General features: G+C 30.5%; 1 protein-coding gene across 46 annotated transcripts in view; it reads left to right on the plus strand.

The window, feature by feature from the left end:
* The window catches only part of LOC145284881 (CLIP-associating protein 1-B-like), a 450,911-nt gene that overhangs the window by 322,496 nt on the left and 100,900 nt on the right, over positions 1 to 27,515 (plus strand). For 19 of the 46 annotated variants that reach the window (XM_080133919.1, XM_080133926.1, XM_080133930.1 and 16 more), the window contains 5 exons: positions 420 to 521; positions 9,372 to 9,533; positions 10,135 to 10,182; positions 13,681 to 13,751; positions 17,684 to 17,713. In XM_080133919.1, the coding sequence (XP_079990045.1) occupies positions 420 to 521; positions 9,372 to 9,533; positions 10,135 to 10,182; positions 13,681 to 13,751; positions 17,684 to 17,713 (413 nt within the window). Of the gene's footprint in view, positions 1 to 419; positions 522 to 9,371; positions 9,534 to 10,134; positions 10,183 to 13,680; positions 13,752 to 17,683; positions 17,714 to 22,760; positions 22,788 to 27,515 lie in introns of all 46 variants that reach the window. The other 27 variants (XM_080133909.1, XM_080133914.1, XM_080133920.1 and 24 more) reach the window with 4 other exon arrangements.

Below are 27,515 nucleotides of genomic sequence, written 5' to 3' on the forward strand. Positions count from 1 at the left end.
ATCAGAAAAGAAACAAACAGGAATTGTCACTATTGTTTAATGAAACGTGTGTGTGTGTGTGTGTATATATATATATATATATATATATATATATGAGAATAAAATGCATCATCTCATGGAGACAGGATGTATTAGAGACATAAGGAAAATAGTTAAACACCTGTTTCATTTTTATTTCTTTCTGTGTTTAATTGTTTTCCCTATCTGTCTTTATATATATATATATATATATATATAATTATGTGGCATGGGGTTCTTATGTTGCTATTGTGGTTGTGAACTCCTGATCACTGCCAATACCTATTTTTCTACCTATCCATCTGTCACCTTCTCTCCAAATGCTGCTCTCTTTCTCTCTACTACAACCACCACGTGTGTGTACCCTGCTCTTGGTGTAGACTAGTAAGTTTTATTTCCAGCCCGCCACAAGTCAACCAATAATGCTAGCAGCTCCATATCAGGTCTGGCATCTCCTGAACGAGGGCGCACACGGTCAAGGATAGGGGTATCCCAATCCCAACGTAAGTAAGATTCTCATGAGCAAATGTTGTACATGCAATCATTTTTTAGTAAATAGTGCTCATTGTTATAAATGCTAGGGCAAAGTTGCAGTGTGGGTTTTTTTTTCTTTGGTTTTTAGTCATTTTATATCTTAAATATATATTTTTTTCCTTCATTTAAGTATTACCTCCGGAAAATCTCAGTATCAACTATATTTGTCTATATACACAACATATTATCAAAACATAATTTATCCTTATCTGTACTGACATTATGGTGTATGTTAAACCTGATCAGTGCTGCTGACATTATGACATATGTTAAACCTGATACTTGCTGACTGCTCTTTCTTTCTCTTAGAAAGTAACTGTAAATGAACAAATTCCTCATATAACAATATATATATGCTTTTCATGTTCTATCATATTTTGAAAGGTTGATAATTATATTTCTCATATCTTAAATATGTGAAATTATAAAGAACTTATTTTAACTGTAGTATTTCCAATTTGAAGTTCATTTAAATTATTTAATGATTTTAATATATATAAGTTTCTTCATTTCCTCGGATCTGTATGTTTGTATTAATAAAATTTTTATTATCTATAAATGGCTCTTTATTTATGAACACTGTTATATAATTAAAGATTTTCCACATTTTACTGTGTGGATACAAACCTTACTTGGATTAATATAAATATAATTTTAAACTTACTAATTATATATATAAAAAGTGAGAACAGTTTTTACTGTATTTTTGTTAGAAATACCTATTTACTATTAGCTAGGCAATAAAACCTGTTTTATCAGTTACATGATGCAAATATTGGTCTCTTTTGTAAAAATTTTTTTTTTAATATTTAGTCCTGAGATAGTTCATTTTTGATTAGTTATAAAAGGAGGAGTGCAGAGGTTTTACTCTCTCACTTCTATCTACTTTCACTATCTTTATGGATATCTGGGGAAAAATGTTAGAAGATACAATTTTTCCATATTCACTGTAAATCATAGTCATCTATTATATATATAAAAGTGAACGTGGATGTCGGTGTACATTTTCCAATGCGGTAACTCTGTGAATTTTTCAGTTTACAGACTCGAAATTTGATATACATGGTACTGAGATTTAGAGAAATCTTTAATCCGTTTTCGGCCAGAAATTTGGCTGTTAATGGGTTAAAGTTCTACGATTTTTGAGATCTCTACCAAACTCCTCTGCCAATTTTGAGTATAAATACTTGAAATTTTAGATATAGGTTCCTTGGACATGGATCTAACTTAATAATTTGATTTGAGCCCAAAACAAATGTTAAGGGGTCATAATAGGGGTCAAAGTTAAAAAAATTGACTGCTTTTTTTTTTTTTTTTTCACAACGTACACTTCCAAACACCTGCGTTGAAATGCTAGTAATAAATTCATCAAGAAAAACATCTTTTTGAAAATACCTCCAAATTATATGGGGCTGCATGATTGGACTAATGACTTTGGAATTGGTCATGATGAGTTAAACATCTGTCTATTGAGGTCATTTCCACATTAATACCATTGGAAAAGATATGAGCTCACAATTTCCATCCAACTATGGATAAAATAACAACTAGTGTTCAATTAATCATGAAATTAATAGTTATTGTCAACTGAGGCTACTATAGATATGTTTTGAGATTTATTCTTTCTATCACAGTTTTGGTTTTGCCAAAAAGCCTAAATATATATTTGTGGAATGTGGAAAATCTTTAATTATATAATAGTGTTCATTAATAAATAGCTATTTATAGATAATAAAAATTTTATTAATACAAACATACAGACCTGAGGAAATGAAACTTATATATATTTAAATCATTAAATAATTTAAATGAACTTAAAATTGGAAATACTACAGTTAAAATAAGTTCTTTATAATTTCTCATATTTAAGATATGAATAAAAACACTTAAATTTTAATCTTAAAAATTTAAATAAAAAATGATTTCAACTTATGCATTGTTTTTAATGTCAAGAACTTTTTGAAGCCGAATGCATTATAAACTCATGCACCAAGGTACATAAACATCTCTTAGAACAAAAAAAAAAAGATGACTAGACTCAACTGCAATAATAGTCAGTTGCATTCAACCCACCCTTTTCGTTTTTTTTTGTTTTTTTTTACAAGGTGGTCACTAAGATAGAATTATTTTTATTAGCCTAATCACCTATGTCACAATGTACATTTCGTTTTTTAACACTAGGTTATCTTTGGTCCATATTTTTGTGATGTTTTCTCTTTTGGTAAAATATTATCCTTAAACATACTGGCAACCACAGTACTAAAACCTTTTGAACTCATTTGGTTTTGGCAAGAAACATAAAATATCATACGATTGTACCATAGATATGCTTGTACTTATGCAGAATAAGGACCATGCTATCATTGAAATTTTCTAAGTAATTTACGTAAAATGCTGAAAGATGTGGGATGAAAGTTTTGTGATTATTATTTTCTTAATTTTTTTCACAAATGCTGGCCATTTTTTTTTCTCCCAATGAAAAATTCATTGAAAAAAATGAAAACTTTTTTTTTTTTTTTTTTTTTTTTTTTACGAAGAAAATACAATGAATAATTACTGAACAACTTTTACAAAACTTTTAAGAAATTTCAAATTCAAATTAAGAAAAACACTCATAAGGTAAGTTTCATAAATAAATGTTTTTTTTTTTGATTCATAAACAACTTATAGCAAACGAAATTTTACTTTTTATATATAATAAACTAATGAGAGCAAATGTTTTCTTAAATGACATTGGCTGCTGCGATTTAATCGACTTTGCGTTTTTGGTACCTTTCAGCATTTTATGTAAACTGTACAGAAAATTCTGACAATAGCCCAGTCCTTATTTTTCACAAGTGCCCATATGCTACAGCCAAATTTTAGGGGCAAACAAATCAAAGCTGATTAGTAAAATGCAAAAAGTATAGGTTGACGTAGGGTTATTATGGTAACCCCTAATGTCAAAATAGTTCCTGGTTGACAGAATTGTTTTGGTATTAAATAACAAAGTTTATATAATTAACCTGCCTTGATCATTAAAAAAAAATAAGATTTTTTTGTTCATTACTTCTTTTCTAAATTTTGGGCCATTTTTTTTTCTTTTTAACAAACTCATTATAAATTTAATATTTATTTGAACTGTCATCATTGACTAATGTCTGATTGACACAACCCATACGAAATGGCCAGCCTGATCCAGTTTTTTTTTTTTTTTTTCCGGATCTTATCTCAGGGAATCATACCATGTTGTTGGTTGGCTGAGTGGGCACTTGATATCAATTAGCAACCACTCGGTCAGTGTCCATCAGTTGTCTGTCCTTTGCACTAAGTGGTTGGCCTATGTGTTTAAAATTCAGAAATATACAACTTGGATTCTCATGTTTAGTGTTATGTTAAGTTTCTGTTTCAATAGAAATTAATAGATGTTTTAGAAATTTCTTGTGATGTTAAAGAAAGATCGAGAAAAGGTATCTACTTTTATGACCTTGACAACAAGTTGTTCAGTGATTGTGATATTTCTACTGTCTCTAATCTGATTACAAAAAGAAATGCTTTCGTAATAACATGTGATATTTTATATTACTTCCTGTATCCCACTTGTATAACTTTTACTATTTTTGTTTGTTTTGTTTTTATTTGTTTTGTATGAAGTGATCATCGTTTTTCCCTTCTCATATTGCTTTGTTTTGGAAATGACACATGACAAATCTTTGTTCATTTATACAATAGGGGCACCTTTGAAAGTTTATATTTTTCTTTGGTTTAATAACACAAACTATAATACTTGACTTTTAGACATTAATTCAAGCCTGAAATTAATTTTTATCCATCAATTCAATATCACTTTTGAATATTGATAGTTGTTTCTGGTCGGTCATTTTTTTATTATCATTATTATAGATGAAAAAAAAAAATGTCTGCCATGGTCATTTCTGGTTAGAATTAAAGTTTATAGGCAAAAGTATTATTTATTTTTAACTAAACCAAAGAAAAACTGCACCTTTATTGTAAAATTGAACTCACATTTATTTTCTTTTAAACTTCCAAACACTTTAACATTTAAAAAAAAAAAAAAAAAAAAAAAAAAAAATGGCTTTGCTGCAATTTTGCTTTTGTTGTGTTCAGTGCAAATTCAGTGTTGGTTGATTTTTATTTTTCATTCTCTGTGTAATGAAACGAAAGCTTGTTGCTTTTTTTTTAAGTGTGCGCGTGTCTGCAGAGGTTTGAGTCTTCCTCCTTGTGTGCTTGTCGGTTGCGTGTCAATGTCACTGCATGGAAGGCTTTCTTTGATAGGAGCCATGATTTGTGCCAATTTTGCTATTGATCATTTTCATCTATGAATTTTGATTTTGAGTTCTTCCATTTTCATATATCCCCTTTCCCTCATTTGATTATCCTTGATTCAGAATTTCAAGACTGGATTAAAACAAATACAATATTTTTTTTTATGAACTTTGAAATTTTAAACATTTCAATCTAAACTTCTATCGGATAGTTGTAAGTGGTGTATAACTATTTTTATTATACTGTTGAAGGTTTAAACTCAAGTCTTGGTTGTGCAATAAATTTATAAGGAAAACTTTTAACACCAGTCTTTCTCTGCTTATCCTGGTATTGTTTCCAGTTATTGTGGACATCTTTGTGCCATTGGGTTCCAACAGTGCCAGTTCAGGAGAGATGTGGTTGGAATTGAGCAACCTTGACTTCATTAACTCTCCATCTAGGCACCCTTACAGTGACTATCCATTATCTCAAGACTGAAAGGAGGTCAACATTTTTTTTTTTAATGTTACTGATTTCTTTTTCTTTTTTTTTTTTCTTTTGATGCAGTCTCCTTTCCTTTGACTTTTAATTAAAAAAATTCTACTGAACAATAAACAATAGAATTGAAAGTTATAATTGTGTGTGCCATATTACAACTCTGATAATCTTACTATATGAAAAGTTTTTTTCTACATTGAAAAGATTAAAGGGGAAATCTTATAAACAAATCTAAAAATGAATACATATTCGAATGCAGCAATAAAAAAAAATTTTATACAAAGAAAAAAAAAAATTTGGATATTAGGATTTATAAAACGATGCAACTTACTTAATTTATTTCTATTTCATATTTTGGTGTAGATTACTCTATTTGGTGGCAGATCCTATTTGAAATCCTTTCAAGATCACTGTTCTGATATGCAAAATTGATGTACCTGATTAACCATTGTTTTTTTACCATATAAAATGCTGAAAGTGCCACAAGTCATTTGTTAAAAAGGATGTCCTGATGTATTATTCATACAAGTTTAACCAAACTGTAACTTCTATGTTTTTTTTAAAAATTGGTCATCATCAAGGCTAAAAATTGATAAAATGGATAGATTGTCAATTTAATTATGAAAAAAAAAAAAAAAGTTGAAAACGATAAATCCGATGAATAAAATTTAATGACATGATGAGGATGGTTTGTTAAGTATTGGTTAAGATTGGATTTGAAAATGACCATGTTGTAGCCCACAGGGAAACAATGATGTAGTGTGTTCTACTTCTTACAACTTAAAAAAAAAAAGAAAACAACTCTTTTATTATTTAAAAAAAGAAGTGTCTTATGTGGTCAGAAATACAGTGATATGTTTCTAGATGCTACCGACAACCAATATTATCTCCACTGCAATGCCATGACTCTCAATTCAATGACAAGGATTTTTAATCTGCTATCAAATATAGTGTCTGCATACAATTGACAAACTACAATTCCAGCTTGTCTAATGCAGCATTTGTGCATTTAAAATTCTTTAAAAAAATTTTTTTTTTTTTTAATAAAGATTAAAAACTATAATCAAGCAGATGTGATTCAACTTCAGTATTATTTGGATTATTCGAACTATGCTTCTCATTTTGAGTGTTTTTATGTTTTGATCGATGTGACCTCCAACCTTCTTCAGAACAGACTCTGCACTGAATTTTGTGATGTACTAGATGTGTGCAGGTTCAAAGTTCAATCCTCAGTGCAAGCGACTGAAAATACAATTGTGAATTACTTAAGACTTCTAGCCAGTCATGACTGACAGAATGAGAGCATGCTATCCTTGTGGATTTAATAAGAGACTCCGTTTGAAATTCTGGGCTGATTCCCTAGTTTGAAAAGATACACCTGAGGAAGGTTGGAGGTTACATTGTGCAAATAACACTCAAGATGAGAACAGTAATCCGAAGAATCCAAAAAATACAAATAATCAATCCTCATCTAAAAAAATTCAGAAGCATAAGAAATCTTTATATAGATTTTGATAAACTGTTTTTATTTTCTCTCAAATTGAAATTGTCTTCTTCACCTCAATATAAACTGCTCATTTATGTTGAAAATCATTAGTTTTTAAATTACTTATCTGTTTTGATTAGTTTAAATACTGTTCTTATGTTGGATGTTATTCTCACAACGTTTTCATCGATCTAAACTTCTTATGGTTCTTCCTATTGAACTCTAGAATCTGCATGGAATTTCAAATTAACCATTTATTTAAAATCAATGGAAGCAAATGCTTCTCGTTCTATCAGCATTGACCAGGTAGTAACCCATAATTATATTTATCGTATGATTTGTCATGAAGATTGAATCTTCAGCATCCAAAAGACCACTACTTAGCACTTTATCCGTTGCACCACAAGTCATTATTTAAGAGGGTTCCACTTGATGTTCTGTACAGATTTTGGCGTTCCAAAAGTTTGATAAGACGCAGATGAAGATGGTTGGCGCTTATACAACCGATATGTTGTGAGAATAACACTGAAGATAAGAACAGTCGTCCGAATAATCTAAATCATTAATTCTCATTTCAAAAGTTGTGAAACCTAATAAGTTACTTTTATTCATAAATCCATTCCAGATTGTGTATATTTATTTCACCAAATCTTATGATCTGTTGTCATTCAATAGATGAACATTTCTCTATGGCTATATATCTAATCTGTATATTTTTGATTATGATTCCATGGTTTAATTATTCTTTTCATTAGTTGTAAAATGCCCAACTTAAGTAAGTAAGTATATGTGTTCATTTGAAATCTGATTGTATAAATACTTTTTAAAATTGACAAAAAAAAATGATACAGTTTTATGGAAGAATGGATCTTATGGCTTTTGATTGTTAATTAAATGTTCTATCAGATTTGAATTTGTATGACACTTTGTATGTTCTGTGTGGAGCAATTGCTGCCCCCCCCCCCCCCGGCAATGGATTTAGTAAGGTAGAATAGGCAACTAATCTAGAAGAATGAAAACTCTAAAATAACATGTGTAGTTCTGGACTGTCTCCTACTCCTATCAGTCTCCTAGGAAAGAAAAAAGAATGGTAGTTCCAAGCAACAAAATTAGAGAGACATGGGTGATAATAATAAATTTAGAATATTTATAATTAATTGCAGATTTTTATGGCAGGTGTTTGACTGAGCTTCAATCAATGGTTTTCCCCCTGCAAAACATTTGCATCACATACTTGTCTAGCTGCAACTGTTAATAATTTGCCTTACTCTTTATTAGTGTCTATAACTAAACAAAAACTCCATGAGTGAAGTTTCTTTCTTAGGTCTACTTGACCTGAGTGACCCTTAAGTCTTGGTATATGATGAACTCCCAGTTTAAAAAAAAAAAAAACAATCATTTACATAAGTTAATGCAGACTGGACGTTTTCGATCATACTTCTCTGTATATCACATCCTCTTAGTTTGCTGGCAGTAGTTTATCTCAAATGTTGTTGTCCATATGTGATGCTGAATTTCTTCCCTTAAGTTAGTCTTTATTGCCAGGCTTTTTTGTTGGATTGATTCTTGTTCTCTGATATCAACAAGGCAAATCCAGGAAGAGATTCAGTTCTGCTTTGGGGTTGGAAAAAATGGCATAGTGTCCAACTCTGGATGAGGAAGCAGGATCTATTCATCGACTTATAACCATGAAATAAATTAACAGCCACTCAATTCAATATTGGTAATGGATTGCCGTATTTGTTCAGCTTTCATTTGGTATGTGGTGAATTTATGAACTGACTCAATTAACCTGAGGATGAATACTGTCACAAATTCAAATAAAAGTTAACACATTTTCTTTGAGTGCAAAGCTATTCTTGTAATAGACAAATGTATTTGTCCCAAGCAAAAAAAAAAATGCAACATAAATTCAGTCAGAAAAGCTTTTCTCGGGTAAAAAATTAATCTACTCAGAATCTATGTAGTGGGCTTCTCATGTCAAGATGGAAAGTTATCACCAAAGAATTCAAAGAGATTCAGCATATTTTAAAAAAGCAATTCTGGCATCTGATTGGTTCATTCATGCATGTTTATAAATAGAATCACCCAAATCTTAGCGGTCATGCCAAAAATATTGCAACACATTTTTCTGAGAATAAGTCTTTAAAGAAAAAAAAAAATTTAAACAATGGAATTATTTTATTTTCACAATTTAGCCCTCCACCCCTCCCCAATTGCAAGGTACTATGATTTTTCTTAGAGAGAAAATATACTTTGTGTGTGTACATATCTGTGAACATGTGTTGTGTGTTTATTATTATTATAAATGTATACATTCTGTAAATTATGTTGTAATTTCATTAAATTGTCTTTATTACATAAAGCTTTATCTACTGTTTTTATCATTTTTCATTGATGGAATTTTTTTTTTTTTTTTTTATAATTGGTAATTTCATTTATTTTTTTTTTTATTTAGTATTCTCGACTTTGGAAATTGACTGTATGAAATTTTAATCTGAACTATTGTTTGATATATTCATGATTGTAAAGAAAGTTTGATTGTATTTGGATGTATTTCATGAATACTTCTAAATTTTCACTATTATAGCGAGCAGTCGCTCTGGGTCTCCGTCCTCACGGGTGGGCTATCTTCATCATGGTACCACCCACACACCTCACCATGCTCTCAGCACACCAAAGACTCGACGATCTGCAATACCACGCAGCCAAGGCACTAGTAGAGAAACTAGTCCTAGTAGGTCTACTTACGGTATGTTTTAACTTATTAAATTGTTTTACTTACTGAAAATCATAATTTGCTCCAGTAATTTCTTTTTTTACATATTTCGTGGGGAATAATAAATTGCTTTTGGATTTCTTGGAAAATATTTACTTAAAATCATAAATTACTTCAGTATTTATGAAAAACATTTCAATTACTAGAAATGAGAAATTACTTTTCTGTTTTATTAAAAATTGTTAATGGGTTCAGCGTTTTTTTTTTTTTTTTTTTTTTTTTTAAATAAAATATTTTTCAACATTTAGTTTTTCTAGAACACAAGAATGCATTTAAATACTTAAAGACAGTTTGAGATGTATAACAAGTGCATAGGTAATTTCATTTTTATCATTTTAATGAATCTTAAATGTTTTCATGGTTTGAATTTAATAGAAATATTTAGAACAGACTTTTAAAATATGTCCGTATTTTATTAAAAGGCATTCATCTTCCTATTTCTACCTTTGTCTCTATGAAAGTTTTGTGAATTTTCTTGATTCTTATTTATATTAACGTTCACTGCCATCACTTTGTCTCAACTTTTTCCTATAAATAAAAATGTATATCTTCTTCATATACTTTTATTCCCTAGGTCGGGAAAGACGATTAAGTGGAAGTAGAATTTCGACATTGCAAAAGCGTAAGTTCATTTTTTTTTCTTTAATTATTCATGCTGAACAAAAGTTATTTAAAAAAAAAAAATTGCATAAAAGCTTTATTCTTTACAAAGATACTTTTCTATTTTCTTTTCTTTAATAAAAACATGCAGTCTTTATTCAGTGTTATTGGTCTCAAGAATTTTCTTTTCTTGTAACAAAGATTAGTTAATTTTTTTCTCCAATTTAAAATCTGATTAAAGATATTTTAATTTTCTTTTTATAAACTTGAGAAATTTTTTTGTTGATTATTTTTATCAACTATCACCTTAAATATTTTTGTTTTTGTATATTTTCATTCATCCATATGTCATTTAAAATATAAAAATCTGGTGTTAGTGATTTAATACTAAAAATGAACTCAGGTTTTTATTAGGGTTATTACCATAATCTTACTATGCGAATTAGCCTTTTTTTTTAATTACTAATATTATACCACTTATCAAGGCTAAAAACTTCAAGGATAATAGTTAATGAGATGGCTAGATTGACAGGTGAATGATGATTATGAACAAAATTTGGTTATTTGTGAGGACATTATATAACAAGTGTTAATTGATATAGGGTTAGAAGATGACTGTTGTATCTCCGATGGAAGCAATCTTATGGCAACATGTTCTACAGATTAGAAGTTCTTGAAAAGCAACTCTTTTCATAAAATTCCATTTTAAAAATTTATTTATTTCAGAAGGAATAATAGTCAAAATAAATTAGGCACAAGGCCATTTTAAAATATGGGGAGGGTGTCTGTTCATCCTTGTCACTTTATAAATGGAGAACGGATTGAATGTGAAAGCTAAAAGTTGACCAGCATTTGAACACCATCTTTAAATGAACACTGCATTTAATAAACTCCAGTTATCGCAATGGGGAGGGGTAAGTTTAAAACAGAAACTGACTTGAATTAAGCAACAGAATAAATGAAAAAATACCTGATAATATGGAGCCCAAAATTGAGTGGCTTCTGGACTTTGCTAAATGGTGACTATATGGTAAAAAAAAAAAAATCAGATGCATCATCAAAAAACAAATCTTGTATATAATTTGACTTTGTTGTTTCAAAGGTCTGTCTATAATTGCTTGTTCAAGATGGCTGCTTCCCTTTCATGGCAGATACAGTACAGGAAGGAAAAGGGGGGGGGGTGCAATTCATTAGTTGTATCAGCTCCATAACATTGCTATTAAAAATATCTATATTTGTTATAGGGTTCAATAATAAACGTATAAAAATCAAGTGCACTTATGAATGTAAAAATAAAATAATTGCTATGTAGCCTATACCAGAAATCAAACTAGTGAATCATGTAGAATATGTAGCAATTAACAAGTTGTGAGGAATCGCATTTGATTCAGTCTTCAAAGATAAAGTTTGTTATATATATAATGGTTGTACAGATTGGTTTCTTAGATGTAAATCGAATGAAACCTGCATGATTATTAAAGAGTGCTCAATGGTGGACAGAGCTAGTATATAGTCCTCCTTTCTTGGTCTCCACTGAAACATGTATACACATATTTAACCAGTAATGTTTGTATCATAACCAGACTAATATATATATATATATATAACATACATTATGAATATAATCACAATATTTCAGTGTCTAGGTTTGTAATTGACTATATAAAAAAAACATTTCTATATTGTAATTTTTAGATGTACCTGTTTTGTAAATTTCACAATTAACCTGTTTAAATACTGTACGTTTATTTAGCCACATCTCTAACACATGACCACGTTCCTGTATATGGCATTTGTTACCCAATGCTTAAAAAAATAATAAATTGCCGCGTGGTTTAAACTCAGCAAACAAAAAATAAACGCCTAATGATGATTGGAAGAATTCAGTCTAAAATACTTGTAAAACAAAAATTGGAACAAAAGACACCTGCAGATCCTACCTACAACAATTTAACAGAAAAACAAGAAAAGTAGACAAAAATTTTTTAAAAAGAATAATTAAAAAGACCCTCCATGCTATATAATAACATTTGTTTGAATAAAAATATGCTGCCTCTCTCTCTCTCTCTCTCTCTATATATATATATATATATATATATATATATATATATATATATAAGTAAATTTTTGGTACAGCAAAATGGAAGGAGAAATTTCAGAGGAAACATAATTTAATTTAAATACCAAAAAACAAGAAATGGGCAGGTGAAATTATTAAAATTTCCTTAAGGCCTTATCGTCTGACCCTCTAAGAGGAAACGTCAGAATGATAAATTAAAAACTAAGAAACGAATGAGGGAAGAAGGGAATTTGGTTTCAGTTGGAAGAACAGTGAAAAAAAAAAAAAAATATCTCACTGTTCAGGTGGTTTTAAATCAATGAATATCTCCAACTGATGTTTCAAAATCTTTTGTCTACACAGGCTAGGTCGAGAGTTGTTAATAACTAACGCCTCAATGATATTGAGATGATAGTTCGACCTCGCACTGTATAAAACAGAAAATCACCCATCGGAATATTGATCGGAACACCTATTTATACTCAACAGGTGATTACCAATGGCGGACTCATGAGCGTGGGAGTGTCCGGATGTTCTCGAAACCTGGTGTAGTCGAATATCCCGAGGGATATGTTGGGATATTCTCATTTCTAATCTTTGGGATGTTTTACCAACATAGTCAGCTCCATACTGACAAACAAATTTATAAACAACAGAATTCTTTTGAATGGTTGGCAAAACATCTTTACGAAAAGAAGAGAAAAAGGTTCGAGTTGTGTAAACTACTCTAAGCATAATAGCTGGAAAACAGCGTTGAGTAGCAGAAGAAATCCTTTTAACAATATGAAGGCCAACAGGACCCAACCATGGTAATTTAACACTATTAAATGTAGTAATTTTACTTTTTTTTTTTTTTTTTTTTTTCACTGTTCTTCCAACTGAAACCAAATTCCCTTCTTCCCTCATTCGTTTCTTAGTTTTTAATTTATCATTCTGACGTTTCCTCTTAGAGGGTTAGACGATAAGGCCTTAAGGAAATTTTAATAATTTCACCTGCCCATTTCTTGTTTTTTGGTATTTAAATTAAATTATGTTTCCTCTGAAATATATATATATATAATGTATATATATATATATATATTGTGTTATCATTTTTTTTAAGAGCCTATCTTCCTACCATAATCACAAAGAATTTTCATTTGTTCATGTGTGCCTAACATCAAATGAAATTTTCATGAAAAGAGTTTCTTTTCAAGAATTTCCAGTTTGTGGAGCGTGTTGCCAGAAGAATGCTTCTCTCAAAGATACAGTAGTCATCTCGTAATTTAATTCCAATAAACACTTATATAATGTCCTCATAAATAACCAAGTGTACCCTGATTCAGTTTTATTTACTAACCGCGATGAGCTAACTTCTGTCCTAATCAATTAATGCTCTATCTATCAATATATATAAAAAAAAAAATATTTTTTGTATGGTTTCTATGTTATTCATCAAATATTTTCTTTTTTGTTCAACAGCAACAGGTGTGATCTCCCAACGGGTGCTACGTCCGGGTTCAGATTCAGAAGCCGCAATTGCTGATGCTTTGGTGAGTCCATATATCTCCCATTACTTCTCTGTTTAGAACTTCCCTTACTAGAAGTAGTGAATTGCTTCTTTTTATACTACTCCACTGGTTCAGTTTGCCATTATGGTAAGAGTGTTTTCAAATGGGCTGAGAGACCAATCCTTGGTTGAGTCCTATCAAAGATTTGAAAAATGGTACTTTTTATCCTCTTACTAAACATTCAACATAATTAGGTAAAGGATGAAAGATAAGTGGCGTAATCCTAGGAAAGGAATGGTACTCTTCCCTACACCTTGGTTTAATAGCTAATGAAAAAGCGATCAGGTTGTCCTTGTCTATGGTCAACTACTTATCTATACTCCTATGAATTTTTTTTTTTTTTTTTTGTGTATATTGATATTCATATTAAAAACCTTCTTTTCTATTTATTTATTTAAAAAGAAAATACAACTTTGTTATATATGAATTGTGGAATTGCATTCATCTGGAAAAGATCTAGTTAATTTGCATATTCTTCTAAACATTCATTTTAATTAATTACCCATTAGTTTTTTCAGTTTTCTTATAGGATAATCATCTTTAGTTAACAATTATGTTTAGTTATATTCATGCAAATATTCTACATGATTTATACTTGCATAATATTTGTATAAAAAAGTTATAGTAAACACAAACTTCTTTCTACATATATTTATGTATTTGTGTGTGTTTAAAAAATTTTGCCTACCGAACTCCTCTGTCAATTTTTGGGCTACAGAAATGAAAGTTAATTTATAAGGTATTCGAACCTATACAAAACTTTATTTGGTTTTCAGCCGAGGAAAATCGGTGCAAAAGTGTGAAAATTAAAGAAATGGAATTTGCCAGGTGAAGGTTGAACAGCGGCATTACAAATATGCATGCGTAACGTAATAGCTGTTGGTTCATGTTTTAATTTTTAGCCTTACAGCAAACATTTCTTCATAGCTCAGCAGTAATGTCAAAAGGAAAAAGTAAATTGTAAGCTAAACATTTTGGTTTTGATTCTCGGTAGTGGCGCACAAGTCTTTTTTTAAACCTTTTAAATCATTACAATAATATCAGGTCCAACATAATATAATAATAAATACAAAATCTGCATTTAAGTGTATTTTGCAACCGGGTGACCTGCTAGTACTGATACAAAAATTTTCTATCATTGTAAAATGGAATAGTTTTATGATTATCTACTCACATTGAAGCATAGAAAATCTACAAACTTTTGATTTTTCTATGTGTTGATCTAAATAATTATAAAACTATTTCATTTAATAAAAGTATCTACATAAAAAAAATCATAGCACATTAAAAAATATCAAATTTTAAAGTCAATGTTGTGTTTTTCCTGATATAAGCATTGTTTAAATTTTAAAATAAAATACTTATGAAATTCTGTTATAGCCAAATTACAATGCAATATTATATGAAGTAAATAAATATATATATATTTTTTTTTAAAGTTAATATTTAAAAATGTAAGTTTTAGTATGCCTATTCAACGTGGATTTAAAAAAAAAAAAAAGCATTTGTTTATAAATCAAACTTTTCAATGTCGGGAGAGAGACATTTTTTTTCTTTTTTCTTCCTTGTGGCATGATGCCACTAAGAAAAAAAAAAGACCTGTTCGGTGTTATCAACAGTGATTTTAAATGTTCAGGTTGGGAGAGACGTGTGAACTTAAATAGCACTTTTATCACATAGAAAACATTTTCATATTAAATAAATAAATATTTGTTTATTTTGCATAATATTGCTTTGTAATTTGGCTTATAAATGTATTTCATGCATATTTTATTTTAATATTGCCAAATATATTTAGTGACAAGTTGCCTGTTTTTCTTCAATAATGTTAAAAAAAAAAACAAAAAAAAAACAAAAAAAAAAAAACTTGTGAACTTGTAAGCAACAAATCAGTATTTAGTGGAAATAAAATGAAAAAATAATACAGCAAATAAAGAGAAATCTTTATATGCCAATTCGAACGTTAAGTGTGCATAACTTCTCCATAATGCTGACAGATATATTCTTCTAGTTTTCATAGTAAATAAAAGAATTCATTATTATCTGTAAGGTTGGCACAAAAACAAAAACATTGTCCACAAGGCAAAAATTATAACTTAAATTCCTGCTGATTTTTATTTTTTTGTTTAATTTTTTTTTTCATATGAGCAAACTTTTTTTTTTATTATTATCTTTGGTATTCGGTGCACTACTTGTAATTGTGTGATATGCCATGCTGACTTTTTTTTTTTTTTTTCGAGAAATCAATTTTTTTCTTTTTTTTGTACATGAGCAAACATTTGTTTTTTCTTTTATCTCTCGATGTTCAGTGTATTATAATTGTGTGATGTGCTATGGATTGGCTAAATGTAAATAACTGACAATTAAAACAAAATGCAAATAGTATTGATAATTAAGCTGTATGAACCTGTCCGCAGTGCATCAGTTGGAGAAAATTGGGATCTTGTCCAGAATTCCCCATATTAAAAAAATAAATAAAAAAATAAAATGGTATAATGTAACGTACCTGTGACGAATGAAAATATCATCCCATAAAACATGCAAATTAATCAAGTAGTTTCATTTTTAAATAAGAAAATCATATTTTATCTTTATTCACCATTTTGAAAAATCTCAAGAAACAAAGAGAGATAACTCAACAATACTTTAGACTAGATTTATGTTATGTCTAGGAATTACAATTTATTGGTAAAAAATGATTTTCTTTATAAAAATTAAACTACTTCATTAATTTACATGATTTTTGAACATTTTTTTTTTTATTTCATTATGGGTGCATATATCATACAGATTTTTCTTTTATATTTATTTTTTAATATTGGGGAATTTAAAAATTGCAAATCTAACTGTAAAAGCTTGTATGAAAACTTATCTTGTACAATTGCGTTTCAACTGGTATAGCCATATCACCCACTGTCAGTCATCCAAAATGCTAAAAAAATGTCTAGCATATAGATGTGAATGGGTTCAAGGCTATGCGGTGTACTGCTTAAACATAAAGAGGATGATCCTAACAGGTAATAAAGATGAAAAATGGAGCTAATTCTATAACAACGACATCAAAGTATTATTGGTATTTGGACTACTGCTCTTCTTGAGTGTTATTTTCACATTTCAATCGATACAACTTCCAACTATCTTCAGCAAGAAACTGTAGCATAGTGGATAAAGTACTTGGTAAAAATTGGTTGTAAGTCACTCTTCTTGAAGTTGAAGGTTTAATACTTGAAATACAATTGTGAATTATTTAGGACTTCTACCCAATCATGGTTAACAGAATGAGAACATGTTATCCCTGTGGATTAAATAAAGTGTTCTGTTAGAAATTCTGTGCAGATTGCGAAGTTCAACTGAAAGATTCCAGAGTTTGACAAGGTACATCTGAAGAAGGTCAGAAGTTATATCAACCGAAATGTCATAAAAATAATACTCAGAATGAGAATAGTAGTCTGAAGAATCTAAATATGAATAATCAGTTGTCATCACAAAAATTCAGAAACAACATTAAACTGCATAAAAATAAGTTAATATTTGAACGTTATTGAATGAAACTTTTTATACAGAAATGTGCGTTGTGAATTTATATTTGAAAAGAATGAGAACTTTAAGCATAGCAGCTTTAATCAATGACTGGGTTTGTCCTCAATTGATCTCAAAAGGGTTGATATGCCACAAAACAGCCTAACTAAATCTAAAATGGTGGTAGACCATATGCTAAAACTTGTAGATTTTTGTTATATTTATTTGAATATTTGTATACATGTAAAACTTTTGTGCTTAATGAAATATAATATTAAGATATATGCATCACTTATGTTTGATTACATTTGCTTTTTGTGTTTTTTCTTTTATTTAATGATTGTGTTCCTATCAATCTTCCTCATCTTATGTGGAACTTTGTGATTTATATTCAGGGAGATATAACTCAACGTGGCTTCATTCAGGTGAGAATGAACGGCTGTCATCAATGGCCATCCCTATAGCAGGCAAAGTGAATGTACAATTTGAGTCTTTTACTGGAGAAGATGTGAATTTTCTATGATAATTTATATAGCAGTTAAAAACGGGGAAAATTCCCCTGTGAGATTAGTTTTGTTTTAATGTGTTTTATATACCAAATAACATAAACCACAATGGGCTAATTTATAAATTTGACAATTATTAACAATTTTTTTATAAATGATTAGAGATCGGTAATTTTTAGAAAGAAAGACAAATGCATATAGCAATAAATAATTTTATTTAAATCGATAATATATACATATATATTATAGAGAGAGGGGAAAATAACTTGTACTTAATCACGTCTATGGTTAGAATCATTTAAAAATAAAATTTTCTAGGAGCGATGAAGTGTTAGCAACTAAAAATATCTGTGTTGACTGATTGTAAAACTTGCCTCCAGTCAGAGACTCCAAATTTTACATCTTAGTCTGTTGTAGGAATCGTCATGCTGTCATCCCATTTATTTAGTTTTATGCATGTTTTTTAATCCTTATTTTTATATTTAAAATGGAAAAGGAAGCTAGTCTAAAAAAAATGTTAAGCTTTTTCTTTTAAATGTTTTTTAATATTAAGAATCTAATTTTCATCAAGTGCAATATTGTAGCTTTTAGTTGAAATTATTATTTGCATTTTTATTTTTTTGTTTGTTAATTATTTTTTAATGTTTTTTTTTTTTGTTTGTGAATATTCTTGATCCTTAAGTGTGTTTAGATTAGAAAATGATTAACAATCTAACATAAATATACAGTATAGATCAGCTGTGTACTTTGAAGAACTCGTGTGTGATTTTCTGCTATTAAAGATCTGCTTTTTTGATATAACAATCCACTGTAACTACAGTAAATAATTTTGTTTTATGCTGATTTTGTAGAAGAGTATTTCAAACTTTAGTGAAAACAAAGTTTTTTTTTATTTATTTATGATTACCAAATGACCAAAGAAAGAGTCTATTGGCTGTGTATATGTAGTGTGATGTGTAGAAGTGAGATCTGTGGCCAGGGAGGGTTAAAGGCGAGCCTTGCATGAACAGAAATGATACACTCTTTATCTGTGCCTAAATCAAAACGAGGATTCCATGAACAAAGCTTCTTTCTTAGAACTGCATGCCTGTGGAACTCTGTTCCGTCTGCCTGCTTCCCACCTGACTACAACTTGGATGTGTTCAAGTCCAACGTTAACAAATTCCTAATGAACTGCCCCTTTAAGTAAACACTTCATCAAATCTCCACACTAAAGTAATGTACTTGCAATAACCCTTATCCCTGAGTGACTTCCGGGCCTTGATAAGTGGTGACCACTGTGTAAAAAAAAAAAAACAAGAATGAATGCAAAATGCAAGGCTAAAGAATGTCTTAGATCTCTTGACATCCAGAGGAAGATTAAATCTGGATCATATAGGAAGACTAGCAGGCAGATCCAATGTTGCCTGGGATTGAATGCTTCACCTCATATTTTATTCTCATTAAAATTAGTGAAATCTCACATTTTTCAATCAAATCGATTAATTGCCTGCTCTAGTTGGGGATCCACCATGGTGCACCAGGAGGAAACTTCACATGCCTCCTTACAGTGACTTAATCTACAATATATTGAAGTTTACATTGAGTGGAAGAGAACCTACTGTTGATTTTATAAAATTATTTTTATATAATGGCTGGAATTAGTTTAAAATGTAAAAGTCAGGTATCATGGTTCAATTTTGCTCTCAATAGAAACATTCATTTTGAACATACCCCTGTCATATCAAAGACTCTACTGTTAATTTTATATGCCTGACCTTTTTGCTTGTTTAGTAATAAAACTTCTCAAATGTACTTGTAATGGTAAGCTGTATAAGGCATTAACTTTAGTTAAAATTGCCTGTTCCTTCTTTCATTGGATTTTTTTTATTATCGATACTTATCGAAGACATTCCGATTTAAAATAAAAAAAAAAAAAAAAAAAACTATCTAAGAACACTACCAAGCACATTAGTACATTTGTGTGAAATAAATAAAAAAAAATCAGCCCAACTATTAGGAATCCATAGGGAACAAGCTTATGCGCACACACACACACACACACACACACGCATACGTAAAGTTCCATTTATGTAATAGTAGATAGACATGTGTAGAACAGAAAACAGATGGTGGGACTATGCTGAAACAATGGATGAGTTTTTAGTTTAGTAGATGTGGAACAGTTGGCAGTTCAAGGAACATGGGAGAAAGTGATAAGGTTGGACTTGAGAGGAAGAGAGATAAATAAAAACCTGGCCAGAGATAGGTTAGTTTGGAAGACAATTTCTAAAAATCATTCAACATATGCTAGTATATAAAATGGATTTTAAACTGAATATGATGATGATTTTCCAATTTCTGTAGTTTGCGAATAAAAGTTGGCATTTAGTCATTTTGTAAAAGTTAACATTTAGTCTAAGGAGTTATCTTTTTTTGTCTATTAAAACTTCTTTGACTTGCTCTCATGTAAGCGTTCGAAATGGAAGTTATTTTCTAAATACTTTTCCAAAAAAGTATGAAACTTTTGAAAATCTTAAATTATCTGTTGTCACTAAAATTTGGAATTGCTTTTCTACACAATTGCAAGTAGCATAACTTAAGAACCCTATTTACTGCAGTTACTGAGGATTGTTATGTGAGTTAGTACCAACACATTAATAAGTGTTTGCTGTACTATTTTTGTGTAAAAGTACAAATTAAAAAAAAAAAAAAAAAAAAATTTTGCTTTTTAGCTAGCTGTTTTTTATTATCTCAAATGGATGTAAAAACTAAAATAACACCCCTTCTTCATTGCCTGGTAGTATGTTGAGAAAGGCTAGTCATAGGTGCAAACAGAGAGGTGTGCTATTTAGTGATTATATAGAGAATGATTGGCTTGCATGTTACAGATATAGTGTGCCACAAGAGGAGAGAGTGAATAATTAGTAATCACACCACTATTTATGGTGGTTCTAGATATGACCTTAAACTATATCCGATGATGAGGCTCCAGCTTGCGGGTTTTGAGGAGTGTGGAGCCACCCTTTGTCATTGCTCCCGGGTCCACTCTGATCCGGAGTGGTAGTACCTGTTAGGGTCCCAACTATGGGTTAAATAGAAACAGACTTGAAAAAAAAGACCAAATGTATTCTATTAAAAAACTTTTCTTCAAAATCACTGGATTTGGCATTAAATAACCTGAAAAGGGCTGATATGCCATAAAACAAAAACAACCAACCTATTTATGGCACCACTTCAAAAGCCAACAATGCCCAAGATCTCTCTGATTCTCTCTCTTTTGATGTTGAGCATTATAGGGAAAAAAGTGTCTGGTTAATTTTAATACAGCTAAAATCAAGCTTCTCTCTTTTCATCATAATCATTCCAACCCCCAACAGGCCCCAATTGAAATGAATGGTGATCGTCTTGGGGATGCACCATGTCATGACAAAATTCTGGGACTAATTTTAACTCTTGATCTGAAATGGAACACATACATCAAATCTGTTGCCAATATTGCTGGAAAAGTGGTTGAATCATTCTACTGTTTTAGTAGGTATCTCACTGTTGATGCAATTCTCTATCTGTATAAGAGGTAAGTACGTCTTAAAATGGAGTACTGTTGCCACATCTGGACAAAAGTTGCCCAACGTGCCCTATCCTGTCTTGATAGAGTTAAAAAGTGGCTTCAAAATCTAGTAGATAATGCTCTTTTCTCAACAGAAGAGATGGTGCGAACTTGTCTGCTCTATCGTTATGTTCATGGCAAGTGCTCATCTGAACTCTAATCTATGGTCCCCCTTGCCAAACTTTTACGAAAAAAAACCCCACTCAATTAGCTACAACCACTATCAACAATTGCCCCCACTCTCTATCTATGCCTAAATCTAAACGCAGATTCCATGAACAAAGCTTCTTTCCTAGAACTGCCCGCCTGTGGAGCACTGTTTTGCTGGCCTGCTTCCTAGCCACTTACAGTATGGTTGCCTTCAAGTCTAATCTAAACAAGTTCTTGTTAAACCGTCCCCATAAATAATCAAATTCTACCCAACTTGCACCATTAATGATCATTACACTGTCATCTTACATTCATTAACCCTTATCCTCGAATGGCCTTTGGACATGATAAGTGATGACTCTTTAAAAAAAAAAATCATTACGCATACATGCTTAGCAACAATCATGAATGAATAGTACACCTGAAGAAGGTTGGAATGAAGTTCATTCGAAACGTAGTATGAATATTAACATTTATGAGAAAACCATGTGAAAATTTCTCTTCCCAAAAATTTAGACAAAAGACCTTTATTGTCTGATATAAGTGAGTCATAAGTGTCTGGTTAAAACTCAGAAACTACACAAGATACAGTTACAAAAACTTAGATATTTGAATTCAGCATGAGCCTCGCTTCTTCTTGTCACCGATTAGCATGTTTTTTTAAATTTTTTTTTATTTATTTATTATATGTATATTTCACAACAGTGATAGGTTGCATGTTGGTGGTCCAGATTTATTTCTCGCTAGTTATTGAAAAAAAAAAAAAAAAAAAAATTTAATTCACTTCAGGACACCAAGGACCAAATTAATACATGAGGGAGGAGGTCAGAAAATGTACTTTCTTTTCATTGTTACTGGTAAATGTTTGAAAGAATACTAAAACTAGGTCAAATAGTCAGTCAGCCGATGGCTTTCTGTTTTCTTTTTGTTTTTATTGAACAACTTGTACATAAATGAAAGATGTAGAGGGGAAAGGTTCAGTTGAAGGGAGACATGTTCAAAAAGTAATGGAACTGGACAACATTGGGTAGCTCTGCTAGTTTATTACTGTTGAGTCCTTTTACCAACAACTTTATTTTACTAATTTGTCGTATGTTTTACATCACACGGTTTTGACATGCGCACATTTTTCAAGTGTTTTTTTTTTTTTGTTTTTTGTCCCACACCATGATTTTGGTATTTAGAAAATCACTTATTTTTCTTAATTTTTTTTTTCTCCCTTATTAGCCGACATTGTCCAAATTACACCTACAGGTATGTTTTTTTGGTGTGCTTCTTTACAACCACTCCACCATGGATACAGCGCCTTATTTTTAGTTTTAAAATAGTCCAATTTTTGGGGCATGATTACTCTAATAAAATAAAAAAATAAAAAAGTAACATCGGTCTCAGAAATAAGAAAACATTTGCAAATGTAGTGCAACATGCTTAACAGAGGAGTGAAGGATGTTAAAAGTTATTGATTCCTAAAACGAAAAACCAGCAAACATAATGGAACCACATTTGTGAGAGACATTTTTATTTTGTTCCGAACTTATTAAAAATATTTGAAGACAACACATTTTAGCAAATAATTAAAAGAAGGATTATTGTTAGTCTTTCTCTGCTCTATTATTAGCACCATGTTAGATGCTTGGCTGAGGTCCAATCTCTGGTTCTTTGTAAAATATTCACAAAAACTTCTGTATGAGCAGAATAACATCTGCTTACTACAGCAAAAAAAAAAAAAAAAAAAAAAAAAAAAAAAAAAAATGCCACGTGCGTAAAGTAGAAATATGTCTATTTACCAAATAATCACAGGGTTTGCACAAGACTTTTGCTTTGAAAAAGCCCTATTTCTATTATTTCTATTATTACCTCGAAAAATCTTTGAAAATATGGAAAATGTCTTGGAAAGGCCTTGAAAATTGTATTCTTTATATCCAGTAAAAATTATGTATTACAATATTAAAAAATAAAATTGAAATAAATATTATTAAACTATTTTTAAGTATTAATGAAAATACCATTAAACTATTTAATATTGAAAATAAAATCGAAATACATTATTTTGAAATTACATTGTATTATTGTGGATACAAGAGTTATGTCCCTTTATCAGGAAACTATCTAATGTTTTCCATATAATAACGTTTGATTGTTTCATTATAAGGAAACATAAATCTTATGTCCACAACACCGGAAATTCGAAATTTAAAAGTAAAACGAACACAGTGTAGACCAATCTAGAATGGAAGATAACATTTAATTGCGTTTGGTTGGCTAAATATAATTGGGTTAATGAATGTAAAGATGATTGTCGACAGACATATTGTTTTGTATGTAAATGAAAATTACTTTTCCTGTTTTCATTTAAGTTTTTTGGTTTATCAGTGTTCATATATCAAATCGAGATGTGGCTACAGAAGGGTGCATGGGTGACATGCATGGAGTATTGTTGCCACATCTGGGCTGGTACACCAACCACTAGTCTCTCCTTTTTTGACAACATCCAAAAAAGAAAAGTATCCACTTTATTAAACCCCAACCCCTGTTTCATTACTGCAATGTTGCATCCCTGTGTCTGTTTTAGAAATACTTTACTAGAATGTGTTCTGATGAACTCATTTCATTTGTACCTTCTTGATATACTTCCGACAAATCCATCTAGCAGCAACATTTGATCCCTTCATTGTAGAGCTAAATGCCGGAAAGCCTTCTATTTTAATAGTTTCTTCCCTCAAGCTACTAAACTTTGGAATTCCTTTCCTGTTTCCTGCTACTAACGCAATCCCTTGTTAGACATAATCCCAAATAGTAGCTTGTTACATCCAAGTGGCAATATGCCTTGTGTGATATGAACAAGCATTTTTTAAAGTATTGCAATATTGTGTAATGGTATGCTTGCATGAGCGTTGCAGTTTGGAGACGTGGGAGAGTCCAAGAACTATTTTTGGCAAAAAAAACAAAACAAAGCAATTGACTAGAGAAAGCAAGATTTTGTAGGCCGTGAATTTCTGTTTGTACACTGTAAACTTTGATGATTCTCACATCCTAGACTCCTCCATCACAATTCTAAGCAATAAATATATACCATTACATTTTTTGTACACAATTGCTTGCTATCTTTCTCTTGAACACAACAGTATATATTACAAAGCATTCTTTGCTTGTTGGGAAAGTATAAAATTGACTTTGAACTCTAGTGTGTGTGGGGGGGGGCGGGTGATACCTCCTTTCCTCTACAACATCCTTTCTCACAGAAGAGCCACTGCTAGAGTTTTTCCGCTTTATTTTTATTTTCATAGGAGTTTAGCTGAGCTCTAGTCATTTATGCTTGTAAAACACTCACAACAAGAACTCGTCCATCTATTACAAAAAAAAAAAAAAGAAGACTTTCCTTTCTTCCTCTATGTGATTAGCATCAGGCAAAATTTCTATGGACATTGCTTCGACAAGGATTTCTTACCTACAAAACACATTGTTGTGGGGCTGCTTCCTTGCTAATTATAACTTGGTCATCTTCGAATTCAATGTCAACAAATTCTTGTCATGAACTTCCCCAAAAGTAATCAAACGCAGTTCATGACATTGATCAATGTTTGTACTCTCATAGTGTTCCTCATCTTTTAGGTAGCATTCATCCTCATCTCATTAATTCTTATCCTTGAGTTACTCTTGACCTTGGTAAATGGTAATAGTAAAAAAAAAAAAGTTTAAATGCTCAGAGATCCTAAAAATGTTATTATTGGAGTACCTGCATGAAACGCTTACCTATTTAAACTAAAAATAAGACTTTTTTCCATGGTGTTGTCATTATAAAGAAGTGCCATTATTTATTTATTTTTTTTTTTAGATGCTAGAAAACTCTAAATTTCTTTCTCAAACTTTAGTGTAGAAAATTTCTCCTGCTATTATCTTAATATACACTTGTTTTGTATTGTTTAGATTAATAATTGGACAATTATTTTTATCTTTAGTGTTATCTGCACAACATTTCAGTCGATGTAACCTTCGACCTTCATCAGGTGTAAAAGTCACCATGTTTTTGTTTTCCTGCCAAAATATGGTGACTTTTTACACCTGACAAAGGCTAGAGGTAACATTGACTAAAACGTTGTGCAAATAACACTCAAGATGAGAACAATAGTCTGATTAATCTAAATAATACAAGCATTCATACTTCATCTAAAAAAAATACAGAACTGTAATACACTTTATATTTTTTGATCCAAGTTTTTTATTCCTACATGTTATTTGCCTTTACTTTTGCAGATTGAACAGTTAGATTTGTATAATCAAGTAAATATTGTATAAACTAGTCTCAGAATAGTGTCTTACTATTTCCATATATATATATATATATATATATATACATTTTTATGGCATAATAATGTTTGACATACTGAGTCCTGTCAGATTACCAAAGTTAAGCGACAATGAATCACTACATGATGGGTGACCATTTGGGACTTCCAGGTGCTGTATGTGCTCTCCGCTTATCTCGGCATTGTTTCCAGTTGTCCTGGACTTCTAGCCACTGAACTCAAGCAGTGCCTATTTAGGAGAGGTGTGGTTGGAGATTGTACAACCTTTGCCACATAATTACACACACAACTTCCCTCTGCAGGGGGTATCCTTTGTCTTTTGAGACTGAACGGAGGCATTGATATATATTTTTATACTTGTAGTTTTAGGGACCAGAAATATTTTTAGGTTAAAATGGTGTAGTGAGACACCATTAATCTTAGTTGAAGCATATTAATATGTTACTACAGATATTGTAGAGATGATTCTTTTGATTTAATACTATTGTTAAATTCTCTTTTTGTTGCTAACAGTTTTGAACTTTTGAAATCTTTTTACAAGCATGAGAATTGATTTCTTTTTGTTGCATGGTTTTATAAAAGAATGTTTGTTTTTATTCCATGTTATTATTTTATTTGATGATGCAACTATTTTGATTTGGAATTTGATTCTTTGTGATGATTGCTAAATTAGGGGTTCCCAACCTTATTTTCCTTGCGGACCCCTTTAGAACTATTCTATCCACATGAACCCCATGTATGCATATATAATTTTTTTTTTTTTAAATAATTATAATTACATCTAAGTGAAACACATAATATACTTATTATTGATAAAATATAGCAATCTATATATATAAAGTAGTAGCATTCTGGTATGTGTGTCTGTGTGTGCAACTCCTACAGCCCACACTAGTGGACCGATCATGACCAAACCTGGTATGATGGTCCCCACCACTTTCGAAGGTAAAGGTCAAGGTCATAGCCTATGTATGTCTACTCTTTTACAGCCCACACTACTGGAGTGATCATGACCAAACCTGACATGATAATAATCCCCGACCTAGGGATGATGCACACTATTTTTCAAGGTCAAGGTCAAGACTTTGCTGCATGCTCAAGTACCCGACTGCGCAGCAAAACATGGATATCTTTGTTAGTAAACATGAACATGAATGGTATACAGCAATAATCTAAGATTGCTACTGCTGTTATACTACTTCCATCTCTGATCATAAGCAGATCTCCACCAATTGATTGTACATATTTGAAAAATTCTTTTTCTTTCTGAAGATGAAGTATGCCTTGAAAATTCAAAGAATTGATACCTTCCTGGTTCAACACATTCATAACTAGATAATTTATTATAGAAAATTAAAATCTTTCAATATTGTCATTTATTTATTTATTTTTTTAAAACCTTGTCTTGTATCCAACAGTGTTCTTCTACAAAACTGCATTGTCATAGCCTTCAAACACAACTGAATTATTTTTTCAATTAAGTAGTTGTTTCTCGATTAATAAAAACTATCAATGAATTAATTTCATTATATTTATAACATAAAATCTGAATACAATTTTTTTTTAATTTCAGTAAACACATGTACATTTAGTAAAGAAAACGAAATAAAAACTTTTTGTGGGTCAACTTTAAACTTTTATGTATCTGCAGGGATCCAAGTGAACATCGATTGGG

The sequence above is a fragment of the Euprymna scolopes genome, chromosome 9 (genome assembly GCF_053919585.1).
Source record: "Euprymna scolopes isolate OS-2025 chromosome 9, ASM5391958v1, whole genome shotgun sequence".
NCBI lineage: Eukaryota > Metazoa > Mollusca > Cephalopoda > Sepiida > Sepiolidae > Euprymna > Euprymna scolopes.